This window comes from Camarhynchus parvulus, chromosome 6 (genome assembly GCF_901933205.1).
Source record: "Camarhynchus parvulus chromosome 6, STF_HiC, whole genome shotgun sequence".
Classification (NCBI taxonomy): Eukaryota; Metazoa; Chordata; class Aves; order Passeriformes; family Thraupidae; genus Camarhynchus; species Camarhynchus parvulus.
In genome coordinates this window covers 26,354,656-26,376,615 of record NC_044576.1, presented here as the reverse complement: position 1 = coordinate 26,376,615, position 21,960 = coordinate 26,354,656, and the positions used below count along the sequence as shown (strand labels likewise).

General features: G+C 39.6%; 2 protein-coding genes across 5 annotated transcripts in view; one reads left to right on the top strand and one right to left on the bottom strand.

Moving 5' to 3' along the window:
* The window catches only part of VTI1A (vesicle transport through interaction with t-SNAREs 1A), a 258,869-nt gene extending 247,962 nt beyond the window's left edge, over positions 1-10,907 (bottom strand). For all 4 annotated transcript variants that reach the window (XM_030951465.1, XM_030951466.1, XM_030951467.1 and 1 more), the window contains exons 1-2: positions 10,456-10,907; positions 3,903-3,961 (exon numbers count right to left, since the gene is read on the bottom strand). In XM_030951465.1, the coding sequence (XP_030807325.1) occupies positions 3,903-3,961; positions 10,456-10,549 (153 nt within the window). In that variant the 5' untranslated portion in view covers positions 10,550-10,907. The remainder of the gene's footprint in view (positions 1-3,902; positions 3,962-10,455) is intronic.
* Positions 10,908-10,998: 91 nt separating this feature from the next.
* ZDHHC6 (zinc finger DHHC-type containing 6) lies at positions 10,999-21,612 on the top strand. The gene is made up of 10 exons (XM_030951579.1): positions 10,999-11,353; positions 13,075-13,166; positions 14,747-14,906; positions 15,953-16,114; positions 16,741-16,794; positions 18,218-18,385; positions 18,672-18,713; positions 19,062-19,207; positions 19,296-19,339; positions 21,084-21,612. The coding sequence occupies exons 1-10, from the start codon at positions 11,105-11,107 to the stop codon at positions 21,185-21,187; spliced, it is 1,221 nt and encodes a 406-aa protein (XP_030807439.1). The 5' UTR covers positions 10,999-11,104; the 3' UTR covers positions 21,188-21,612.
* The last annotated feature ends 348 nt before the right edge of the window (positions 21,613-21,960 follow it).

Below are 21,960 nucleotides of genomic sequence, written 5' to 3'. Positions count from 1 at the left end.
TATATATATATATAGAGAGAGAGAGAGAGAGAGAGAGAGAGAGAGAGAGATATATGTATATGTGTAGTTTTATTTACCACCAGTCTATGTGTTTAATAAAGCAATTCTAATGTTCAATAAATTAATTACTTTTTCTTTAAACATTGCTATCTCAGCATAATTACATAACCTGAATTGGCTACCTAAATCTACATACCAAATTTATATGTAAGAATATTAAAAAGCTGAATTTCAGGGTTCAATGAAAATGCTATTCAAGAACTTGCACACAGTCAAATGGATTAAAAAATGAGAGACATATTCTATCCTTCAAAAGCTTTTTTTATTTATTCTTGCCATGTAGAATTCTAAGGGGCCTGAAATACAAGAATATGGCACAGGGGTACAGCAAATCAAAGGTTGTAAATGAGGACTGCTAATTACCTGCCCACTGGGTCCTGGAGCCTGCTCTATATGGCGCTGTCTGTTCAGGAATTCTGTTTTGAATGGCAGAAGAATCCCACACCTGCCTTTTAAAATCTTTCCAATTTACTTAAAAAAGATAAAAGAATACCTCTCCTTGGTTGCTGTAGGCACCTGAAACAATATTTACTCACCTCCTACTGATCTGGGTTGAACAATATGGCATAGGAGCAGAAATGCTGCTCAATTAGGGTCCCAGGCTACTGGTTGCAGATCTTCACAAGGGACTGCTAGAATTTATTCCTATGTAATCACTTGCTTACACTTTGAAATTTCATCCTCATATCATAAAAAAGCATCTGAATTTAATCAATGGAATTGCCAGATACTCGAAAGTCATTTTGCCTGATGTATTGTGATTGTACAAAATTATATTCAATAATAAACTATAAAGCAGACTTTAATTAAATAGTCACTAATGAATTGAAAAACACAAAGCAATTTCTAATTCTACCCAGTTCTTTAGCTCAGGCTTAACTTTCCAAAGGGGTATTATAAATTAAACCAATAGCTGGAATTAATAGCTTATTCCTTATCAATTTCATCTTAATATATTTGATCTCAAATGTTCTATAAACATTTGAGATCAAATATATTAAGATGAAATTGATAAGAAATAAGCTCATATATATATATGTGTAATTATATGTATATTTTATATATATAATATATATGTATATTTTAATGAAGTCTCAATTCTTGTCTCTTATATAAAAACAAAAACATATACCAGTAAATCCAGAATTTGTACCAACAATCAGACCATGATCCATGCTATCTAAAATGTTCATTCTAAAGAGTCAATATTAGAGAGTGTAAGGTCCAAGGAACAACAATGAAGCATACTTAGGTTGACCAATATTTACCAATGTTTTTTCCTCAGGAGATTAAATGGGTGCATTTTGCGCCTGGGCTGAGAAATTTCCATGAGAAGCCATGCAGAATATAGTGGTCGAAGAAAGGGTGAACCTACATGCAACTTAATTTCATGCATCTCCACTTTAAGAACTCATTTTATTGGTCATAAAATCATATTTTTCATAAACAATCAAAAGCAGAGCAGCCCTTCATACTTCCATTCAAAAATACAACAAAGTAGTGTGGCTGATGTTATCCACTCCAAAATAAGTCTCCTGCTCCCACAGGAACTTCTCCATATGAATCTGCTCTGGACTCTGTAATCAGCTGCTATATTTTAAGAAACTTGTAAGCTTCACTATTTCATTCTGATTCTAAAGCCCTGGAACTAAAATAGAGATCTAAACTAAAAAACACAAGACAAGAATAACCCACCATTTGCAACACAACAATTTTGTGATGCGTCCTTCATCAAAGATAAAGGCAAATAACAGAGTTTTGTCTTCTTAAAAGTAGAATTTCACTCAAAAATTCACAATTCTTCTGGCACATGCTAGATTTTACACTCAATTTCCCCAAGGTTAGCTCAACAATCATCTTTCTTAAAAACCTGTTAAAAATAACAATTAGATACTCCACATCGGATGTAGAACAAGATTTCTCTCCAGAGATTTCTTACTCCACAGCTCTGGCTTGAAAAGGCAGCCTGGGAGTCTGAAAGTTTTCATGTCAGTTCTGCACATATATCAAATCAATTACACCAGTGATTTTACTCAAACAAAGTAGACAGTGTTTTAAAACCATCACTGGTTAGTGAACACAAATAAATTATCTCTATAATAATATTTATAATACATGAGAGTGTTATTTCCTAGCCAAGTAGGAAATAAAAATCAGCTAATCCCAGCTTTGCTATGCAAGACAATGAAGCAAACCAATGTATGAAAACTATCAGCAGCACGGAATTAGGTTTATTTTGATTTTCTACTGTAGCCTCTAGTTTAAAGTAGGATCCTCTTAATCAGTTCTGTTATTAGCAGGTTTGTTCAAATTGATTTCTAAACCCAAGCCTTGACATTAATCACAAACATATTGGGTAATTGCTTAAAGCCAATAATTGAATCTAAAGATCTAAAACAAAAGTGTGAAAGAAAAGCCAGTACATTAAATGAAGATCATCATTAGCATAAAAATACAAATACTGGATTTATATTTTAATCTTGTAATAAATACAAATGTAGATGATCTTTTCCTGACATAAGGAGAGAAGTAAGAAGCCATTAACTCAATTTCTGCTCCTTCCAATCTACTTGGAGTAGGAAACCAAATCTGAATGACCACCCACACTGGAGCTCCTCTGCACTGCTCTGTCTTTTGCCATGAAAACTTGTAGTGAAAATGAGCTGAAAAACATTTCTAGATTTCTACTTTTTGCAGCTGTTTGAATATGAAAGTGCCCAAAATGCCTTAATGTATCTTGAGAACATCCTCATGAGATGAGACAATAATTTTACCATGTGTCTCACTGAGAATACCAAATCAGAGAGGTTAGGTGCCTTGTCATCCTCACAAGGCAAAACTGCAGGAAGTCATCCCAAGATCCATGGATGCTGGATGCCATTTACTGGATGCTATTCCAATGCTCTGGTCTACAAGACTAATTCTATTTTTAAACTAAAAGCACCATGTATGCCTAAAAACAGTTGAGAGACTTTTTTCTTCCTATGCCACTTCAAGAAATTTATTTTATTGTTGAGTTAGTAGCCAAATAACTGATTCAAGTTTTTTCCATTACAAGAAATTCTAGGGTAGAAAAGCTAATTTATTTCCCTATCCTAACATTCAGGTTACATTTCTGACATTAGATACACCAAACCCTTTTGCAAGCAATAAACAAAAACAACTTCAGGTAAGGGACTATTGGCCATGTGGGGAAAAGACAATCTCAGCTGTCACCAACACCTCTGCTCAGTTACTCCAAATTTACACAACTCTACTCTTATACTCCTCCCAGATGGAACATATGAGAGGCCGTAATGCGAACAAAATAAATAAAAGAAGAGTCACAGTTGCTTGTCACATACTGGGATTTTTTTGTCAGTATGAACCACAAATTAATGCTTGGCTAACAGCTACACTATTCTTGGAGCAGTGACCCACACTGCCATGGCCCCTTGTCCTCACCTTTATGTCTCACTTGCTAAAAAAAGATCTACTGCTCTTCAAGACATTCTGATAGATGACGTTAAGTAGGTGCTTGGGTCTTACAAGCAAAAAACAAAGTCATGGTGTGTAAATATTTCATTCCATTCCTAAAGACCTAATCCACAACTCTAAGTCTGTAACCATTTATTGACTTAAAGCAATAGTGCAAACCTTGCATCACTAACACAGGATTAAAAAAAAGATACACCCTCCTTGTATTTCATATACTCAAATAAGAACTATTTCAAGACTACTATTTCATTTTCTAATATATCATTGTTAAGTATTTTTAGGGCATGGATGTTAAATGTTATTATCAATGATCCTATTACTTTTGTTAGGAATTTGCAGTTAACATATGAAAAGCCAGAACATACCAGTTCCCTTGCTTCTTCGAGCTGTTTCTCAACATTTGCAACCATCTGCTTCTTCTCATCTGAAACAGAATTGTGAAAAAGCCAATATAATTGTGCTCTAACCATGAAAGAAAAACATACCATTTCAAAAGATTGTATGTATCAGCTAAAACAGACTGGAGATTTATTCTGTGTGACATCCTCACACATGGTGATACACACATTAGCAATGTAAAAAAAAAAAAAAGATGGAGAATTCTTGAAGTTCTGCCCTGTTATGCAGCATTTGCTAGTTAGGAAAGCACTTACAGCTGCTTCAGCTGTAGGAATTATGGCTCAGCAGGCACTTGCTGGTGTGTACAAATGCATGAGAAGGCATATGCATACACTAAATGGGAAAAAATCATTTAAGAACAAAGGCATAACAGATTCACTTGCAAAATACGAGATGCACAAAACCAGCCAAGCATCCCAATTAAAATTAATTCAGAGTCTAAAGAAAAATGATGTTTCTATTCCCCTACTCCTATGCTGAGACTAGAATTGTTTCTTTTGGTTGAACAGATATAAAATGAAATGCCACAGGAGCTACAGGAAAACCACAGTCTTTTACTAACAGTAAAAATGGAAAATAGTAATAAAATATAGAATTTTTTAAAAATTTAAATAAGTTTTAAGCTATACATAGCAATCACCATCTGCCAGGTTCTCCAGCAAGGCTACATCCCAGCTACAGAGACTGACTTTTGTCCTGCCTCCAACCATCCATTTGCAGGTAAAATCCAGTCTGAACTGAGAACTGAAATTCAGTGTCACATCATCACGAACATCCCAAGTGCTTCACAACTTAGTTTGTTACAGCATGAAAGGGGACTGAGAAATATTCAGACACTGGATAATAAAATGTCCCCACACTGCTTCATTACTGTGGGTATTCAAGAGTTTCCATCCTACCATCACATCTTCCAGCCCTCAGACTCTAAATCCACCCATTGTGCCAATGAAGTTAACAACAAAACTGAACATACAAATGGTTTGTTTGAAACCAGGAGTATCATGAGACATCTGTACTGGTGGTTTGCCTGATGAAGGAGATAAAAAGTGAATGCCACCAAAGTGTCTCCAGTCACAGCTCCCCAGAGGTCACAATGGATAAGTCTATGTCAGCACAAGACTTAATCATGTGTATCTAAACCAGAGCTTTGTTTTTAATCTGAATCCCCTTGTCCCTCTTCCACATGATCTCTTTGTATCCTGGAACTGACTAAAAGAGACAATCTGATGATTTCCTTTGATCCTCTGCATTCCACAAACCACTGAATTTCATGAGAGGACCACTTTAATAAAGGAACATAAATCAGCTTCTCACAGGCTGAAATGCCTATCCATCTTCTCATTCACCTAAAACACTCTACATTGTCATTCAAGGACACAGGAACATCACAATCTGTCCTTCCTCAGTTACATATACTGGAGCTCTGCCTGCACAGAGGATCAGACTTGGGACCATCTTTCCTGCAAATCTGGAATTCACTCTGACACATCTGGTGGATTCTACCACAGCAGAAGATGTAGCACTTTCAGTTTTCTGCAGGCAATGTCTTCCTTTAATTCCCCACCAGGTTCTCATGATAGCACCCAGGCCAGAAAATTCAGCACTTTATCTTCCTAACACAAAAAACCAAAAAGAAATCTGCCCCTTCCACGCCCCCCCAATACATTTCTATTCTCATATCCCAAAACATCTCTGTTCTTCCCTTCATTTCGAAGTCAGCAAGATGACAATGGATAAAAATAAAAACAATGGAAGGTATGAAATACACAACACCATTTTATTGACGCTGAAATAAAATTTTAAAACATAGCAGCAGAAAATAAGTGTACTATAGCATTTTCAGTACTTCCTTGAGTTGTACTGGATCACAATTTTCATACACATTTAGTAACCTGAAATTTAGGGATATAAAGTTGGAGGTTTTTGGAAGGTATTTCATACTGAGCAAATTCTGCTCATACTTGTGATTACAAGAACTACCCAGCACTCCACTGGCCAGTAAAATCTTACTGACCCACAGAGAAATTTAGCTACAGACCTTTTGTAGGGAAAACTGATTAGTACAGAAGAAGGTCTAGCTAAAATTACTCCCACAAAATTATGAGGAGAGGGTATTCAAATGATCTCCAATGGTTTAGTTAATTAAATATTAATCCAACTCCAGATTTTAATACTGGCCCAGGTACATTATCACCCAGATGCTGCCTTTGTTTTTCCTTCAAATACAGATATGTGAGCAGGCACATGGCGACATCCCAGCACTGCAGCTCTGGAGCAGGATCTTCAGACTTCCAGGAGAGCAGCTAAACTTGTTGCAACTGCTGATCCTCCAGGGCACACAATACCATGTAACCATGGTTTCCAAAACATTTCTTTTCAGTTTTACTTTTACTTCAGTGGTTAAGCAAAGGAAACAATTTATTTCACTGTCAGAATCCCCATAGGAAGGGGGGCACAATAATCATAGGATGATTTGGTCAGAGACTGAAAGTGAGATCCAAGGGAGTTTCTCTAGGTAAGAGAAGTTTGCCACTAATCAAGTAGATCAGGATAAACAAGCTACAGTCTAATTAAAGTCTAACTAAAGATGCTCATATTACTAATTGTATTAGTCCACTGTGACTTAGCAGTTTTCAACCTGCCTACTCCATCACTTCCCTAAACACACTTTCACAGGAAATGAAGTAAAAGGTGCTTTATAACTTTTTGTTTTGATTGAGAATTTAAATATCCTTTAGAGAAAATAAAAACCAATGCTCCATCAAATATATCTAAATGTAATTTTGTCCTTACATTGCTAGACAGAATATCCCAAACAAAATATTTCATACAGTTTGTATAATTTAAGTGGTGAAATTGACAAACTACGGATAAATGGAAACAAAAGGGGGTTTTCCTCTGTGGAGGACTGCAAAGAAATCTGTTCTCTGTACACAAGGTCGTGTAACTTTATTAAAAGAAACAAGCTTTCACTACATTTTCCCCCCGTTCCTTCAGCTTTGCCCTGGCATTAGACACTTTCTTTGTCTCCCAAAATACAGCAGTTACAGAAAGGTGGGAATCTGTCTACAAGGCTGGAAAGATAACACAGCACTGGTTTAATCTCAAAAAAAAAAACTGGCTCAAGACTGAGTAGTCCCACTGCTTGTGGAATTGCATCTTTTCATTAGCACATGCTGAGGAAGAGACTGAGTAACAAAGGGCACTTGCAGATGTTGCTGTGCTCACTTCAGGTGGTTACATGTTCACCACTGCCAGAAGTTACTGTCCAACAGCAGAGACAAATGGAACAGTACATGCATTTCTCTCTTTGGATTATAAAACTGGGTTCAAGAGGCATAGCATAATGAGCCAGACCTGAAACTGAGACAGGAAACTTCAGTGCAGGAGTACAACAGAAAATTAAAGGTGGGGCTTTCTTCAGGTAAACCTGTTAGCAACTGACATGCAGCACTTTGATTGCCCAGCAGAAAATGCAGGTACCAAGTATCAGAAGAATGGCAGCACTCCAGTCCAAAGCCATCACAAACCAGAGGCTACTGTGCTGGGAATAGACAAAGTATCACCATTTGTGCTGATAAAACTCTCTTTCATATCAAACAATCAAAATCTGTATGAAGTTTTGGTCAAATCATAAGACAGGTGTTTCTCTGAAACACCAAGGAGCATTAATAAAACACATCAGTCAATGATCTTCATTCTTCAAAGACCTGCAGCAGCAACACAGAAAATCTATTTAAAAGGCATTTCTCTATTTATAACTTTCTTTAATCCCCCAGGTGATGTCTGCCTCAACAACAGAAGACATTTCTTCCCAAGATGTTCTATTGTCCCTGCTGCTTATTGTTTCTGTGATATCAGAGAGCCTTTGTTACATTTCTTGCTGAACTACTTATGCATTTGTGACAACAGGATTGTCAGCTGAGCCATCATCCTCCTAGAACACAGGACAGCATCATGTCCTGACAACAGGGAATGCAGGAATGTTGCAAAACCAATTAAGCAGCATTTCTCCATTGGAGCAGGTCCATCCTGGGCAGCAGAGGGAAGTAACCAGTCACTAGACTTCAGGAGATCTCTCTTTATTATGCAGAGTGGCACAAGTCCTTACACCTTTCATCCTGCTTCTTCCAGCTGGGAGGAAGAAGGCCATCAGCAATCTCTCAAATCACTGCTGCTGCAAACTGTCACCTCAGCTCCCCTCCCACCTCACAATCCTCTCTTTGAGGCTCTCCCAGTCATCGCACAAGAACTAACTGGAACTTCTGGTGATGAAGCAAAGATCTTGCAAATGTTCCTATTAAGAAACAAGGGAAAAATGTGTATTTAAAATATTTCGGATAAAGTGTTCAGCATAATCAGAGATTTCTTTTTCCAAGTGGTCAAATGCCTCTGCTAGCTAAGACTGTAGTTTGTTTTGAAGTCATGGAAATTTTTTTTCTTGATGAAAGACAGAATAGCCCTGAAAACAGAAGCAATAGCTAAGCCATAAATGTACAGTGCAAGAAGCAGCTATAATGCAAGTCAGTACAAACACCACATAACCAACCACAAATATAACATGGGGTGAAAAAAATTAACTTTTGTCTTATCTTGACTTCATTTAGCCCAGTACAACATTCCTGGTCCTGCAGGGAACACTGATTCATTCTCCTCCAAAAGGATGGCAAATTCTACTAAAAAGTAACCTTCTAACGGTCTCATAAAAGAGTGATGATTTCAAAGCCTGCTGCTTCTAGGTTATGTCACTGTTGAAGCCAATACTCTTTAAACATCTTTTATTTAAGCTCCAAAATCTCCCTAAGTGAATAAGGGAGACTGATTCAAGGAGAGGATTAAGGAAATCCACTACTATTATGAGAATATTCTTCCTATTATTGAACAGTCTGATGACTTCCAAAATCTATACAACAAGGAACTCAAATCTCTATGCTTTACAATTAGGGAATTAAATCTCTCTTTTCCTATAAATCAGTCTGGCACTATTGATTTTCAGAGGATGAGCCAGTAGTGTATTTATGATGTCTCCCTGTTCCTACCAAAGGTCCTTAAATTTACAGTTCAGAAGTTAAGAAGCCTTTGTGAAGGATTCCCTGCATCATCTCAGTAAATGGTTCCAGTGGCCATTTACAAGTTAAATATAATTTCTGAGGAGATTAAATTACACACCAGTTCTAAAATTCAATCACAGGAACTCTGATTCTCTTTCATCTTCATTTTGTAAGTTTCCATTAGAAAACAGACAATTTTTTCCACCTCAGCTGCAGGTTCTGACTGAATTATCTCTCTGTGTCCTTGCTGTTAAGACCAAGAGCAAAACATCTTTGTTAAGCCAAGGAAGAGGCATAGTTTCCTTTAACCATGGAACTCAACTCTATTTTTTCAGAAGACTTTCCAACTTGCTAAGATTAGAATTGGACATAACCTTCCAAAATCAAAAAGATATGTTATTCGAAATCCCATGAGATCACACATTTTAGCTGACCATCTACCTCAAATCCTGTTTAGAGTCACTACACATCACTTCATGATGCATTTCCCACTCTAAAAGTAGGATGCTATTCTTTGGTCCTGGATGCATGATACCTTTTCCTTTAGTCATATGGAAAAGTACACCATTAGAACGTGTTTACTTCCTTCTTACACAGTATCCACTCCCATGGTTAAGGGTCCCAAACTTTTGGGTAATATGCATAGGAAGCAGAGGCAGAAGCATTAAATGAGCTGGAAGAGGCATTAAGCTGAGCTGCAAGAGGAACAGATGAGAAAACCACGAGTGTCAGCTTCCCTCCATGTCACACTCAGAGCCCTGTACTGGGGCACTGATTCCTGTGGGCTGGAGGATTCGGCTGGGCTGATTAACGAGATCAAAATTTCCATCTTTCTACTCTTACAGGCAGTATTGACTCTACTGCAGGGATACATCATGAAACAGACCATGAACGCTGCAGGCTACTGACAAACACATTAAAGTAAATGAACACGGATTTCTTTGAATCTGCTCCTGCCTGTGAGTCACCACAGTCAATTATCCAAACCAAACGTACGAGGAGTAGGCAGCAAAAATACTGATTCAAATTAAGTCATGCACAAAATCTGTCTGTGCCACAGGAAAAACACTTGATTTCCATTAATGATGTCGTGGCATGATCACAGTAACGAGGATTCAGCAGCAATGCTGGCACGGGGAGCATCCCCCAGCAGCTTTAGCTTTGCTCAGCCCTTCAGGTGCACTGGCGGAACCCCAGAGCCGGGCACAAGGGAAGGGCTGATCCTTACAGGTGACCAGCGAACAAATATTCTGTCAGAGCATTCTCAACACATCTCGCTGCTGGGACAGACGCGGGGCAGGGCGGTGACAGTGCTGCGTAAGGAGCGAGGAGCGACACCGGTGAGAGCTCACTGAACCATGCCGGCACCTCCCGCCACCGCCCTGCGCGCCCGCCGCCGGCAGCCGGAGCGGCTCCCGCACACGGGCCTGCGGAGCGAGGGCCGCGGGGGCGGAGAGCAGCCGCTCACCTCCTACCAGCTTCGGCACCTTCCCGATGCGGCCCGTGATCTCTGCCGTGAGCACGGCGAAGTCCTGCTCGTAGCTCTCGAAGTCGGAGGACATCACGGCGATGGCGCTGCCGGTGCCGGGGGCGCCGCTCCGCACCGCGCCGCTTCCGCGTTCTGCCACACCAAAACGCGTCCCCCACCCCGCCCCCGGGCTCCTCGCCACACGTTCCGGCGAAACTCGGGTGATTTAACCGGCACGGCCCAGCCCCTCTCGGCCCTTCCGACAACCCCTGAGCGGCCTTGACACGCGGGATCGCGCCGCACCGCAGGCACTGAGGAGAGGCGGCAGCGTCGGGTCACTCCCGCCCCGCAGCCCCTCATGCCCCGCCTCGTAACCTGCAGGGGGCAGGAAAGCGGCTGCGGCGCTACCGGCGGGGCGCTGTTTCCCGGGAGGGCCGTATTGCGAGCGGACCGCGGGCGGGCGGCGGCGGCAGCGCGGGCCCCGCTCCCGCCCCGTTCCGCCCCTTCCCCGCCCTCCCCTTCCACTCCCTTCCCCTCCCCTCCTCTTCCCACTCCCTTCCCTCTTCCCTTCCCGCCCTCTGTCTCGGCGGCCGGCGGCAGCCATGCACGGCGGCGGCGGGGCGGCGGCGGCCGGCCGGCGGTAGCGGCGATGGTGGGGCCGGGCGCGCTGCAGCGGGCGCGCCGCCTGTGCCACTGGGGCCCGGCGGTGGCGCTGGCCGTGGTGGCCGTGTGCTCCGCCACCGCCATGGCCGACGCCGCGCTCTGGTACTGGCCCCTGGACACGGCCGGGGGAAGCGTCAACTTCGTGATGCTGCTCAACTGGACCGTCATGATCCTCTACAACTACTTCAGCGCCATGTTCGTGGGCCCCGGGTACGTCCCGCTGGGGTGGACGCCGGTAAGCGCTGCCTTGCGATCGCCTCGGCCCGGGGCCTGGCGGGGCCCGGCTGGCAGCCCTGGGGCCGGGCCGGCCGCCCCGCGATCAGGACAGTACACATCGCGTGTCCTTCGATGCCGCTGATTGTCCTCTGTTCCCCAAGAACGCTGCACGCTCTCAGGCCACTACTTCCTCCTTATCTTGTTCCGAAATCTTTCCTTTGCCTCTCCCCGGTTTGCTCTTGCCGCTTCCAGAGTTTCCAGTACAACCCAGTTTGCTCCTGATACCGAAATCGGACAGATAGAAACTTTCTAACGCAGTTTTGCTATTAGAAAGCAGCACGCTGGACCCTTCAAATATTCTTTCTCTAACGGAGTGTGCCGAGCGTTGGGTAGGCAGAGTTTTTATCAGCCACGCTGATCACACATTCACTAGCTATCCCACTTACTTAATGTATATGTGATGTATATGTAGTACTTTTCTTTACATTGTCGCTTTCCTTATTGGAAGTCCTTATGTGGCCTTTTGGGGTCTGTTTTGGTAGTCTGCAGTGGCCAGTGTTGTAATATTTGGTGGCCGTTCCTTGACCCCAGCTCCAGTAAGCACAGCACTGTTGATTTCCGGGGCTGCTGCTTTGTCAGCCTTGCAGAGCTGAGCGGGCTTCCTGCCTGCCTGAGTTACGTCCTTTATCTGCTTCTCCGAGGCTCTGTTCTGTTCTGCTGCCCTTCTCCATCCCCTCCCTGTGCTGCCAGGGCTCTGCTAATGCTGCTTGGCTGGCAGCATTTGCTGTGCCTTATTGTATTAGGGGCTTCTCAAAGCAAAGCAGCAGGAAACAAGCACAGATAGCTGGGAATGAGGACCTCAAGGTTATCTGCCTGCTCCTGCAGACACCTGGTTTGGAGATTTTGCTGCTAGCAGTAACAGTTAGAAGTAATTAATTTAGAAAATTTCTTTTTTATTTTATGCAAGCCAGAAAATTGTATGGTTACCATCTGCTTAACACAGAGCAAGATAGAAATTTGCATTTCCTGTGCTTCAGTAATCTCTTGGAAGAGTTGTAGCCAAGAATGACACAGGTTCAGTATCTCAAGGCAGCTGCCCAGAGTTTGTGTTCCTGTGGGGTGATGCCGAGTTTAGTGCTGGTCACCTTTCTAATTGTGGAATATTACTCAGGACAGAGTCTGGGCAGAAGAGGATCCTGATAATCATCTTAGCAGGACAAATGGGTGCAAGATTTTGGCCAATACTTGCTGTCTGCAAGTGTCTGTCTCTCATCTTGCTGTAGCTGGGGCTTGTGTGTGTAAAAGAGATTGTGAGAGAGTTGAACATTAGTGTTTACCAGTGCTGTATCTTAGTAATAAGCTTAGAGTGGTTTATTTTGTAAAATGGAGAGAAAATGTGCTCAGGATTTTTTTTTAATTAGAACAATAACGTGCTGACTTTTACTCTCAGAACTTCGCTGTGAAATCCTGCTTGTACAGTTGCTCTTCCTGACGGAAGAACTGTTTATTTCTTTTAGCAGCCAGCGCTTTCAACAGTGGAAGATGGCTGTGTTGATAGCCAAGAGATTAGCTGGGAGATCATTTAATTTTGTTTTTTCCTCTCCTTGACGCCTATCATTAAGTAGGGTTGGACTATGAAACACACCCTGTCAGAAGAAATCAGAAGTTAGGAAAATGCCAAAATAAACATTGCCAGCAGAGTTGTGTATACATCTAACACTGCTGTTCTTCTGTTTAAAGGAAAAATCTCAGGATTGCATGTATCTCCAATACTGTAAGGTGTGTCAGTCTTACAAGGCTCCTCGTTCACACCACTGTCGGAAGTGTAACAGGTACTGTTCTTCTTCACAGCTGTTGAAAGTCCATTTTAGAGCAGCTTCAAACCTCACGATGGGCTGTTACCATAATTTGTGCTTCCAGCACTTGCATTGTAGTTTTTTTAAAACCTTCCATATGAGCATTATAGCCCTTTCAAGTGTTTCCACTTTCTAGTTGTATGATATCTATAGAGTTTTGCTGTGTTTTAGTTTAGAAAAATTACTGTCTTTAACATTTTCTTTATAGTTCGAAATCAGTTTCTCTTAAGAACTTCTTGATGGTACTAAGGAAACAATGCAGTCCTGCTTCAGGGATGTGAGTGTAAATACCTAAAAATCATCTGAAATTCTTTTACAATTGAGTCCAAACATTGATGTGCTTAGAGAGTAGAAATACCTATTCTGTCATCTTTCCAAATGGGAATTAAATGTTGATTTGTGTGGAAATTTTGGACTGCTTTTTTTCACTCTATACCAAAGCGGGTTTTGAAGTGAATTGACATACTAAGTGAAGCAATAAAACCTTTTGGGTCAATTTAAGAAGTTTGCACCTTGTTATCTTCTAACACAATGGTCCTGATACAAACAATACTTTATTATAAATAGCTGTCACTAGAATTTAGTGCATCTTGAAAAAATCAAGGCACTTCAGCTGTCTGCAGTCCAGGCAGGTTGTCCTCTGAAGGACTCCTAAGAGAATGTAGTGAAAGGATATTGCAACATACATGTTCATTTGTTATTTCTATAAACCCAAGATGTGCAGTCAGTGTTTTTTTAAGAAAAAGAAACTGAAACTTCAGAGCAGTGCAGTAATTTGGCTACATCATCCCCAGATTTAAAACTAATGACTCTTTTCCTTGAGTGACAATCTTTACACTGAGGACTGATCACTTGGGTGGTCATGTAGAGTTTTACACCTGTCAAGGTAAATTGGAATGTGAACAAATCTTTATTCAGGTGGGTGTTTTTTGCATCTGTAAGCTACCCCAAAATAACCAACTTTATATTGAATACAAGAGTGTCTCTAGGGTGTTTACACATGTTAAATGTATTTTGAAAAGGATTTTCAATGGTGAGAGGTTGATACATAGCAATTGAGAAAGTGGTAAACCCTCTGAAAGCTGAAAAGAGAGAGCCACTATCACACTTCTGTCTGAATATCTTTCTTTAAATACTCTTTCTACAAGTAGTTCACAGGGAATTCGGTATTTCCTTTATTTTCCTGGTATTCTGGTTTTTAAAAACTGGCATTAACAGTAGTGCTTGATTATTGTGATCATAGTTCTTACAAGTCCCATTCTATGGCTCTGTCTCCAGGCTCTGTTCTGTGGTGCTAATGAGCAACTAGTTAGTTTGAGTAAAGAAGATGACAGATAACTAGGGAGGGTAGGACCTGGAAGCACTTTTTATTTGCTTTTTTTAATTCCACAACATGGAAATATAATTCTGAAAAGAAACTACTGTGTTGATCTGTCAGAAATTGGTGGGTTCAAATGAAAGAATGGAGGTTGAGAAGTAGAAAATCAGCCATCCTTTGAGTTTTTTGAGAAACATCATACGTGTACTTTATATTAATGAATATTTATTATTCACAGATGTGTGATGAAGATGGATCACCACTGTCCTTGGATCAACAATTGTTGTGGATACCAGAATCATGCATCTTTCACTCTGTTTCTCCTCTTAGCTCCATTGGGATGCATTCACGCTTCTTTCATATTTATTATGACAATGTACACTCAGCTTTACAACAGAGTAAGAAAATATAATTAAATGCTTAAAATATTATTTAAGTCAGGTGCATAATTTATCTCTGGAAGTATGAGAGAATTTGTTTTTCTGAGGAGAAGCATGTGGAATTCCTTGTTCTTTTTTCCACATGCACTCCTAGTTCTGTTGTGTACCTGTAAGATGTATGTATGGGAATGGAGGAGGATTCAGGGAAAGTTGTTTCTATTTTTGTTCTTTTTTTTTTTTTTTTTTTTTTTCCCTATGGCTTCTCATAGTCACAGGGAGTTTCCTATTGCTTTACATTGACTGAAGACAGTTTCTGAGTAGCACTTCATGCAGAGAGCCAGGCTGTGTTTTGTCTGGCACAGAAAACAGCTGCTATTTATTTCCAACACTCAAGTTACATCCTATTTATTTTCTTTTACTGGCCACTTTTTTTGATTCGTGTCTATTTCTTCAAGAAAAAAAGTACATTATTTTTGGAACTAAAGATAAATATGTTAGCTGTTGTTTTTTTAACTGGAAAACTTCAATGCTGAGTAAAGCTTATTCTGGAATACACCCCTTATCTCAGATCCATGGTTAAGATTATAAGCTTTGATTTCAGCCTTTGTGGTTGCAGTGAAGAGCTTGATAGCATCACCTGAATGTAACAGATGAAGTTGTATTTGTAGCAGCTGAGTTGTGTTTGCAGATGGATAATGTTGAGAATTGCTGTCTGCAAAGCTTTCAGAGGAAAGCTGCAGCATTCCCACGGAAAACAGGGACTGTTCTATGCAAGCGTTGTCCATCTGACACTGATGAATGTGGGTTTTTGAACGTACCAGAGTCCAGATTTTTTTGCTGATTTTTGGGCCTGTGGAGCTTGCAAGATGGCGACTGTGGTTTCATTTTCCATCTAGCAGCAAACTTCTGAAGATAAAAGTCTTTTGAGTACTTTTTTTGGTTACTCTACTTCATCTCTGTCAGATGTTGGACACTCACTTTCAGAGCCAGATTTCGTAGGGATAACTTGCTTTGTTTCAGCAGTTGGAAAGTTCTAGAGCTGAATGGAATTTTTCTCTTTGCAGATATCTTTTGGGTGGAGTTCTGTTAAGATTGACATGAGTGCAGCCAAAAGAGACCCTCGTCCCATTATTCCCTTTGGACTGTCTGCATTTGCTGCATCTTTATTTGCCTTAGGACTGGCATTAGGAACAACTATTGCTGTTGGGATGCTGTTTATTATCCAGGTGAGTCTATGGCTCTGTTACAAAGAAGTTAAAAGCTGTAAGTTCTGTGTGCTTGTGGGGTAGAAACATAATTCAGGATTGAGATAAGAACAGTTGTTCAGAGCTTAGGTTGTATAACTTTTTAAGGGATTTGTGTAGCTTTGTCCCAGTTTTTCTGTTACCACAATTCTATTTTTTAAATTATTTTTAATATTTTTACATTATATTTCATTATTTTTGATTTTTAAAAATTATTTTTAATTTTTAAAATTATTTTTCTTGGATGTGAAAATCTAACTAAGAAAATATGAGATGGATTTTATAAACTCCCTGAAAAAGGCAAAATACCTGCCCTGCCCCTGCAAACAGGTGCCTGATATATTTCTTAAAATGTTGGAGATATTTGGAAGGAAACAAAGACACATTTTAAGCATGAAGTGCAATACTGTGTGATACTGTCTTGAGTGTATAGTTCTAGATCGTGTATCTCTGCTGAGGGTTAACTTCTAACAAATACTTCACTTAAGTCTATAAAAATAGTTTTGTTCTTTAAAACAAGTTTAGTTTGTTAAATGAAGCTTTCTTTGTATAGCTGATGTACTTCTGCAGAAAATAAATCCTAATTTCATCTAACACTTTTATTTCAGATGAAAGTAATTTTGACAAATAAAACTTCAATCGAATCCTGGATTGAAGAAAAGGTATGCTTTTAATACAGTATTCTTGTATTGTTACAAAGTCTATTTTCTGTATTTTTAATTTTTGTCTCATCTCTGGCTTAAAACCAAAGATGTTATTTCATTTCACCACTGACCTAACACCCACAACAAGCGTTTCCCTTACTATTCTGAAATTCACTGAAAGAAATGAGAAATCATATAAATGCATAGATTTTTCTTTTCTTTTGGAGTAGTTTGTTGAACATAGAATAATATTTACTTTGAAAAGACTTAGCTACTTGTGGATGTTTTCATCTGAAACTTGAGCTATCTTAGTCATTACATCTGCCTGCAGCTTTAATTGTCCACCTCGCTGACCCATTCAAAGTGGCATCTTTTGACTCATGGTTTTACCCATTTCTTACTTTGGATTGTAAGGGAGGATTTTCCTTGATTTTAACAAAGTACTAGAAAATACCTAGTCTTCAGTCCTTTAAATTTCTCTTGGACTTCCTTATCTTTATAAAGGTTTTCACAAGATTTTTCTGGAGAAATGTAGTCGAGCAACAGAAGCTAAGTTTAGAGGAAGGAAAACTGACTCAGTGTTTAGAAATGAGTTTGATTCTACCTGGTTAGTTTTTGTGTAAGTCCACAAACATTTCATTAGTGTCTTGTTGTCTTTCTTTTATTTTGTGTGGTAAGTTAGCATGAGAATCTTGACTGTGTGTAAGTACTTAAAGTATTGTAATGTCAGCTCTTTGTATGGCTGGATCCAAGTTGTGGAATAATGGGATAATGGAACATAAGTGAAATAAATCTCTGTTATTATAGAATTTGGAATCATATGTTAAAAATTTTTACTACAAAATGCAGGCTGCTAATATGTCCCTTTTGAAAGCTGAGCACAGACTGTAATACACAAATATTTAATAAAATGTGATTATTGCAACAAAGAGAACACAGTTCTGTGGCTGCTCCACTAGATGTCATCAGAACTGTGGGAATGTAAAGCTCGTGCCTACGGAATGTGGGCAATTCAGATCGTGCCCCCAGTGTTTGCATTCTTAGAGGAGGAATTGGCACTACCAGTGTTGAGTCATGTTCGTGATCATTAGTCAAAGGATTCTGAGCTGTGGAAGCTTTTGTATGTAACTGAGAAATAGTCAGGCATTGGTCCCTAAAAGAAAGCAGTAAAGATCAGAATATGGAGGGAATTATCAGTGTAGTCATTGGACTGTTGTTAAAGAGTAAATGGGGGTTTACAGGGATGGGGGCACCCAAACCAGACATTCTTCTGAATTTAAGGAGTTTTTAAAGCCTGGGTTGATATAGCAGGAGTTCACTGCTCTTGCCTGAAACTTTTTGCCTTTAGGTCCCATGGACCCATACAGGGCTTATGACCCTTGCTGCTTGACTGCAGTGTGTAGGGTGGTTTTATGTACTGCATTTCTTAATTATTTTCCAGGCCAAAGACAGAATCCAGTACTACCAAACGGGTGAGACCTTTATCTTCCCCTATGATATGGGAAGTAAATGGAAGAACTTCAGGCAAGTGTTTACATGGTCTGGGATTCCTGAGGGAGATGGCCTGGACTGGCCAGTTAGAGATGGATGTCACCAATACAGTTTGACGGTAACTGCTCTTCAATGGTGTCTTGAGCTGATTCTCCCCACCATCCAATTATCTGCTTCGCTTTGCAATAATAGACCAGCTTTTTTAATAACTAAAATAGACAGGCTTGAAGTACATGTACAGGAGTTCTGTTAAATGTTCTCCCATTTTTGATGCACTAAAAAGTTACGCTTTTGTGAGAGCTTCAAGCTGCTAATGGTACTTCCTGTGTTTGTTGAATGATTTCAATACCTGGCTTCATTTTGTGTTGAATGCTGCCTAAATTTCTATTTTTAATCATTTATAGATAGAGCAACTGAAACAGAAAGCAGACAAGAGAGTAAGAAGTGTAAGTATTTGTTGAAGTTTGGTGTAAAATTACTTTGAAATAATAGAAATAACAGTATAAATAACAGTAACTAAGTGACACAAGCAGTGTATAGCAATCTGCTTAGTTAATCTTGGCACTTAGCTTTTACTATTGCTTCTTAGTTTCCAGATGGGAAGAAACATGATAATAAAGAGGATTGTGCTTCATTGTTAAGTAGTAATTTAGAATTTAGAGTCCCTTTGACAGCCACTGTCATTATATTTAAATCTGTGGTATGCTTGAATTGATATTTTTTAGCATGAAACTTATCAGTAAGGCCATAACTCCTTCAAAAAACAAATTGCTGTGCTCTGTTCCAATCTGTAGGTGCGGTATCGAGCCATAGAAGATTACAGTGGTGTCTGCTGCCCTGTGACTAAAGGTGTTAAAACATTCTTCACAACACCCTGCACTGAAGAGCCCAGAATTGCACTGAGTAAAGGAGATCTGATTTTAGCCACCAGAGGCTTAAAGTTAGTGGCTCCACACTTTTATATTTGGTTAAAAGAAGCACTGCGTTGAGTTCTGGCATCTAATTACCTATTATGCTTCCTTCCCCAGACACTGGATGTATGGTGAAAAGATTCTCATCTCAGCTGCTGATGGTATGGAGCAGTTAATTTCACTTTTTCTTTTGAAAATTGGAAATCAATTTTATAGCTATCTAGAAATGTGGTCAATGTTATATATTCACTTCTCAAAATGTAGAATGGGAACATTACTGGCACTAGCTTCTCTCCACTCTCCACAGACTTCCCAGTTTTGATAAACATTAATTCACTCTGTCAGACTGACAGAGCATGATATAGTAGTTTATTGAAAGTTGAGTGGTAAGTGGGACATTTCATATTCTAAGGAAAAGTTAGAGTTTTAGACCATAAAGACGTTAAGGATTATTCATTTTTTTATATTTAAATAGCAGTCTGTTTTAAACACATCCAGGCTCCTTAACTACACAGTCTGTATAACTGTAGAGATTAATCTTTGTGTATCTTAAAAACTAGGAGACATCATGTCTTTGTTTGGAATAATTTCTAGAGACTTTAATATGCGTTTATAAAACTAACTGGGGCTGTTGAAGATATTAAAGACTCCTGCTGATCTGCAGAGGGTCAGCATCACAGCCACCTGCATTGAAGCTTTTACATTTTTCACTTCAGACCTCTTGCTTTGGACTGAACTAAAATTTTACCTGCCAGAGGATGTGTTGGATTCTGTCGTTTCTTCCAAACAATTGTTAATGCATTGCACGTGCATTTCATATTTGTACAAGTGAGGCTGCCAACAGTCACTACACTGAAAGAGTTCATGCTTTTTTGGGATGTCTGAAACCTTCCTGGGCTGGAAATGCCCTGGCAGCTCACTCCAATAAACTCCTTCAAACATCAGATACAAATGAACAAATGAACACGGCAATACTTTGTATTACATTGCTTATTGTGAAGATTAGTAGGACATATCTCCTCTATTGAATGTTGGGTTTTTTAAATCAGCTAAAACGTGTTATGGATGGAGAACTTGGTGAACCCTGAGAGGCTGGATCAGACTAGGCTTCAAAAATAGGATGAGTTTTGTTAGGAATGTATAGCAAAATACTGTAAATAAGCAGGAATAAAAAGTTGCACTACAGCAAGATGGCAAATGAAAGATTAAGTAGCAGTTCTTCTGTGGAAAAAAGACAGAATGATAATCTTAAGATGAGTCAAGACTTTCAGAAAAGAAAAGGGATACAGCTTCCCAGATGCTAAGTAAACCTTCCATCCTCCTGAGCATTGGTAGAGCCTCTACTGAAATACTCCTACAAATAAAAGCAGTTACTGCATCTCAAGAAACAGGAAGATCAACTGTAAAGGGCTGAGAGGAAAACAGAGAAAAATGAGAATTATTAGGATAATAGAAATTGTGACTTATAAGGAAAAGCCAAAAGAATTGGGATAGTTTACCTGGAGAGGAGTAGGAAATGGGAGACAGCCTGGGTATGAACACATAGTCATCAGCTGTGTGAAAGTCTGTGGTAGACAAGTTTGTTTTCATCTTCCTGTGACCTTGCTGTGTAGAAAAAGGAGATGTAAACCTGATTTATAGACAGAAAGATTTAGATAGGCTATGAAGATGAATTTTCTCAAGGAAGGTAGAGCACTGCAAAGCTTTGGAGATGTCTGAAAACATTTTAGGTAGTTGGAGAAAATCCGTGCATCCCCAGGCAGTGATGTTAGAAATTACTTAGGTGTTCTGTCTTGTAGAAGAAAATAACTTGGGTAAGTGCTTGATGTCTCTTCCAGTCCTGTGTTTTTCCTCAGTAGTGGGCCATGTTTTGTTCTAAGTTAATGCAACTTTTCATGTCTTAAGGTGGAATAAGAGAACGAGGCTGGTTCCCTAGGAATTGTGTGGAAAAGTACCAGTATGACTCTGAAACGGATCAACCAGTGGATGGAGAGAAGAAAAGCAAATAGCCTTCTAATTTTTTTAAATATGAAATGGAATTTTTACTTCAGACCACAATCCTTTACTTGAAATTTTCTGTATATTACTTTAGACTTATGCAATGAATATGTTAGGATGAGGTTTTCTTTTCCTCACTGCTGAAAGGGTTGTATATGCCTGTGCCATGGTTTGCATACTTTTTAAACAATAAATAATTGAAGAAGCCATTCAGTGGATTGCCTTCAAGATGCATCTTTTTCATCACAAGTCAGGATTGTTTTTTTCTGTTTATTCCTCAGCCGCATCTGATCGCTATGCGTGCTGCTTATCTTTTGTATCTCTCTGAAGCTGCCCCTGAAAATAAACACCTGATTCAAATTCCAGATAAAATTTGTTACCTGTGACTTTTAATGATGTGAATTGTCCACCTCAAATAAATGATACATTCATATTCACTTGTGGGTTCAATTGTTCTTAGACCTAGAAGAACTTAGTCCATAGGCATGGGAGTGTATACTGACTGGGAAGTAAACAAGTTGCTTTTCAAAGTTAAAAAGGCTTCAGTTGTTGCAATGGGAATATTTTGTGCTTTTAATGGCAAAAATTATATCCACCACTGTCTGTTCCCTCTGAAATCGGAGCCAGTACCCAAGAGATCTTGATCCATTTTAGAGTAAAAGGAAACAGTATCCAAGAACAAAAATTTTTGTGAATTTTGCTACTAATGGTTAACAGCCTTCTCAAAGCATTTTCATTTAGCATCTAGTATGGATTACTAGAAGGAAGACCTTAAATTGGAGTA